Consider the following 5,261-nt stretch of genomic DNA (forward strand, 5'->3'; position numbering starts at 1 on the left):
AGCAAAAAATGGTCCATTGGATAATGCACAAAAGCTGATCTTATTTGAAAAGAAAGTCTATGGATAGACCTGATGAGGGGACAAGTGACAGTGCGAATGGGTTGAAGTTTGATTGACCGGTGGGCCAGGCGGTCATGATGGGCTGGCTTACTGTGGGCCACGCGTCTTTGCTAGTAATGCGTTTTGAAAAAGTATGACTTTTCTTACACTAAATAGTTCAAAAGTTGTTTACTTTACTCTTTCGACATTCAAAGCAAGTATGTTGTTTAAGGACGATATAGTTCGTAGACTTTATCATTCATTCAGATCCCCAAGTAGAAAACATTGCATGCAAATTATTAAGTACTAGGAAAAACAAAACAAATTGTTCCTTCTTAACACTTTGAAGATGCTTAAAACTCGTCACACTATTCCCTGCAAATCTATTTTTTTCTCGAGGAAAACACTTGTCAACACCATTTTGGATTGCAGAGATGCCTTAAGCAACTTGATTCCCTGTTACAAAAATAAAACATGCAAGTATTTAAAATAAAACAATTCAGAAAATTGTAGACATGTCTTAAGTTTGTTGATTTTACCTCATCCATTCCCATTTCTACGTTCTTTTCTTGCAAAGCACCAATTTCTTTGATATTGAACTTGTTCAACAGTGTGATGCTTGATATTGTTGACATTGGCTGAATCACCAAATCGTCCATCACCATAAAAGTCATAACATCCTTCACAAAACCATTGGGAATAAAAGTTCTCTTTTTAGCAACCTCCTTATTTCTAATATAATACACTTCACTGCTCATAGTATTTGAGCAAGAAGAATAGCTTGGTTGCCCAAAAGGACAGTGGCGGACATGCCCATTACATCTAGTTGTGTTATCATTTGTCACCTCAAACTTACACTTATTTGGACACATGTATAACTTGGTTTCTTCATCATCATCCTCATTGACATCGTTCTGAGTAAGGAAGCCAGAGATTTCAGTGGAAGAGCTTTGAGCTTTTGGGTTTAAGAGAACATCCTTAGTTTGAAAAGGCTGCATATAATTCTCGTTGAGATTTTCAACACTCTGATACAGATTTCCTAAACTACCAACCATTCCTTTTGTGCCTAAAAGCTTAACTACAGTACCAATAGGCAAGCATAGCAAGTTGAAGAGAAAGTCTATAGCAGGTTTTGAAGCTTCGGCAAAAAGAACTTTCTCATTCTTTGTATCAATAAGAAGTTTCATAGAAACTTTGGTGGTAGAAGAAGAAGCCATATTATATTGAAAGGTACTAGTATAATAGACTTGCTAAGAAAAACAATTCATTTATAGGCGGATTATTTCCGTTTCTTTTTAAGAGTTATTTTTTTATATTTTACACTAAACTAATCATTACTCCCTCCGTTCCTTTTTAAGTGTCACTTTTTTACTTTTTACACATACGAAGGAAGCTAATCATTATTGTTACTTTTCAAACAATAATTCCTCTTTTACCTATAATACCCTTAATTATTTATTACATTCACTTTACTTTTTCTCTCTCTGCAATCATTATATAAGGGTAATTTTGACAAAATAGCAATTAATACTACCTTGAACTTTGCAAGTGACAATTAAAAAAAAACAATTTTTTTTCAAAAAAATGACACTTATAAAAGAACGGAGGGAGTATTATTATTTTTTCAACAATAATTCTCCTTTTATCTATAATACAATTAATTATTTATTATATTCATTTTATTTTTTTTCTCTTTATAATAATTATTTAAAGATAATTTTGACAAAATGCAAGTAATATTACATTGAAGTTTGTAAATAACGATTAAAAAAAATACTTTTTTTTAAAAGAAAGACACTTAAAAAAACCGGAGAGAGTAACCGATTAAAAAAAAAGGAGGAATATAATATTGTAAATGTAGAAGGTTGATGTTGATGTGATTTGCTACAGAAAAATAGAGGTTATGATTACTCATCCATTGCACAATAATATAGAGTTACATGTCCCGGCTCTTCCATTTTGAGCATAAATATCAATATCTTCTTTGTAGCAATACAATAAGGCAGATGTGTTATTATGGGAAATTAAAATACAATAATACTAAATTAATATTTATTGGATATAAAATTTCTCACACTTTATTATTTGAACTTTTACATTATCATCTTTATATTTTGTTTCTATTTCATTCGTAATATAGTGTTAAAAGATTTAAATTCAAATAATTACGTTAAGTGAAAGTTTTGAGTTTGATTTTCTAAGTATTAATAGAAATTTGTTTTGTTTATCAAATTTATCAGTAAATATACTTGTAAAAATTTTGAGTATCAACAACAAATATACGACGTAAAATCAAACAAAAAAGGAAAAAAAAGAACAATAATATTTTTAACGTAGAAAACTCTTCAATATGCGAGTAAAAATCACAAGTCGTCCAAACCAAAGAAATGACTAAACTATAATCAATTAAGAGTACAAGAGAGTCTTAAAGTGGTTCACAAATTAGTGTTAACAACCACAAATCACAAAGCAAACTAGCTTAGAAATAAGAATAAAAAAATCGAAAATTTTCTCAAATCTGGAGCTTCAGTGCGAATCACATATCTCTCGACTCAAGCCCTGTATTGAAATTCTAAACGGTCAAACGTTAGATACAAGTGTTGCGAACCTACCCTTAATATTTGAGTTGATCCAACGGTTAACGAATCGGGGATCATCGATTTAGTGAAACTGGTTACAAAAGATCAGAAATGATTTTTGCTCTTCTTTTCTCTCTTTTGAATCTTTATTTTCTCTTTATCTCTCTTAATCCTAAATTGATCCGCTCCACTTAAATAAGTGACACAAATGGGTTAATCATATTTAAGTTTTTCTACACATAGGAAGGAAGCTCAACCCGAACAAATCTCCCTCTCACAACTATGTGGAGGAAATTGTCAAACCATCGATATCACAATAAGCTTCAAATTTTTCTCTTGGGAATGCTTTAATCATCATATCAAAATCATTATCATTTGTATGAACTTTAGCTAACTCCAACAACATAGCATCCAAAACATCACGTGCCCGATGATATCTCACATCAATGTGTTTGGACCTATTATGAAATGTCAGATTCTTATCAAGATGAATAACACTTTAACTATCAACAAATAACACATATTTGTCTTGAACAAAGCCAAGCTCCTTCACAAACTTCTTCAACCATGGTAACTATTTGCATGCTTGAGTAACGGCAATGAACTCGACATCTGTAGTAGACAATGCTACACACTTTGCAATATGGACGGCCAAGCCACAACCCCCCCTGTAAATTCAATAATGTATCCCGAAGTGGACTTTTTGGAATTAATGTGTCCAGCCATATCAGAGTTAGAGTACCGCACTAGAGTTGACTTATCTTCTCCAAAACAAAGCCTCGTAGAAGTAGTATCGTGAAGATATCTTAAAATCCATTTTACAACGTTCTAATGCTCTCTACCTGGATTTGATAAAAATCTACTGATTGTACCAACAACAAGTGTTATATATGGTTTTGTACACATCATTGCATACATCAAACTACCCATAGCAGACGCATAAGGAACACATTTCATATCAAATGCTTCATCTTCACTTGAAGGACTTTGATTTGAACTCAACTTGAAATGAGTAAAAAGAGGAGTGCTTACCACATTAGAACATTCCATTTTGAATCTTTACAGCACTCTTTTGATATAATATTCTTGTGACATCTAAAGTTTCTTCTCTTTTCTATCATGCATGATTTTAATGCTAAGAACCTATTTAGTTACTCCCTTGTCTTTCATGGCAAATGAGTCTCCAATTTCTTCTTTAACCTGTTAATGTTAGAAATACTTTTCCCTACAATAATCATCTCATCAACATATAACAACCTGATAATGAAGTCATCATTAGAAAAATTTATAACAAAGAAGCAATGATCTGAAGTAGTCTTCTGGTATCCTTGATCACACATAACATACTCAAACTTCTTGTACCACTGCCTTGGAGCTTTCTCCAACCCATATAAACTATTTCTCAATCTACACACATGATCTTATTTTCCTTTAACTTGAAAATCATTGGGTTGTTTCATGTAGATCTCTTCCTCCAAATCACCATGAAGGAAAGCCATTTTCAGATCCATTTGCTCATCCTCTAAATCAAGAGTAGCATCCAAACTTAACACGGTTCTAATTGTTTACTTATTTACAACATGTGAGAAAATACCATTAAAATCAAGACCCTTTCTTTGACAAAAGCCTTTCACCACTAATCTGGACTTATATCTTGGAGACTTAGAGTTGCTCTCATGTTTAACTTTATAAATTCACCTGTTTTCTAAAACCCTTTTTCCTTTAGGAAACTTCACTAAATCATAAGGGTGATTATCATGCAATTATTTTGAAAGATACTCTAGTTTGTTTACTGGTCACGCAATGAGAACGCTTCTTCAAATCTACATTCTTTAATTCAGGAAGAACATCCTTTTTTGCCAAAATATCCAGCCCTTTCTCACTAATATGACTAAGTCTTCGGTTCCACAAAGATGCTTCTATGTCGATAGCATTCACAATATTCCTAGCAACCAAAGCTTTTGCCCAATATAGCTTAGAAATTTTTTCCCCTCTAGCCACAACCAAGTTACCTTTGTTGAGTTTCCACTTTCCATAACCAAAGTGATTGACATAACCATAATCATCAGACATATGTACATAGTCAAATTAAAGAGGACATTTGGAGCATGTTTGATGCCTCTAAGCAACAATTGCATTCTTATGTTGGTTCGCAAGCAAACATCACTAACACCAATTACCTTAGATACATAATCATTACCCATCTTCAACACTCCAAAATCACCAGAAGCATAAGATGTGAAGAAATCCTTCCTTGGTGTAATAGGTAATGTATCACCATAGTCAACTATCAACATGCTCTCGTCTAATACAAAAATTAACAGACTCATGATCACGGAGAATAACAAGATCATCACTAGTAGTAGTAGTAGTAACACGATCACCATCATAATATTTATGGTCTCTTTTTTTACACTTACCCTTCTTGCCTTTGTTATCTCTTTTCCACTGATAGCAATACTTATGTATGTGTCCTATTTTGTGACAATAATGACACTCCAAATTCTTGTATCGCGCCTTGGACTTGCTTATGCTATTCTCTCTACCGCTGTTCAATTCCTTTGAATGACTTCACCCCTATTTTTAGTGACAAGTACCTCAGATTGAGATGAAAAACCATGTCCTTCCTTCTCATCTTTTGAT

At 32.8% G+C, this 5,261-nt stretch overlaps 1 protein-coding gene across 1 annotated transcript; it reads right to left on the reverse strand.

The window, feature by feature from the left end:
- Positions 1 to 262: 262 nt before the first annotated feature.
- On the reverse strand, positions 263 to 1,283 carry LOC127098100 (uncharacterized). Its single transcript, XM_051036601.1, has 2 exons — positions 579 to 1,283; positions 263 to 495 (listed from the first exon to the last, which is right to left on the reverse strand). Exons 1-2 carry the CDS (start codon positions 1,254 to 1,256, stop codon positions 403 to 405), a joined length of 771 nt encoding a protein of 256 aa, XP_050892558.1. The 5' UTR covers positions 1,257 to 1,283; the 3' UTR covers positions 263 to 402.
- Positions 1,284 to 5,261: the final 3,978 nt, after the last annotated feature.

This window comes from Lathyrus oleraceus, chromosome 6 (genome assembly GCF_024323335.1).
Source record: "Lathyrus oleraceus cultivar Zhongwan6 chromosome 6, CAAS_Psat_ZW6_1.0, whole genome shotgun sequence".
Taxonomy (NCBI): Eukaryota; Viridiplantae; Streptophyta; class Magnoliopsida; order Fabales; family Fabaceae; genus Lathyrus; species Lathyrus oleraceus.

Excerpts from the sequence above, each read along its gene's own strand:
- LOC127098100 (XM_051036601.1), bottom strand. The coding sequence starts at position 1,256 with ATGGCTTCTTCTTCTACCACCAAAGTTTCTATGAAACTTCTTATTGAT. Across the intron at positions 496-578 it reads TAGAAATGGGAATGGATGAG|GGAATCAAGTTGCTTAAGGC; the intron begins GTAAAATCAACA and ends TTTTTGTAACAG.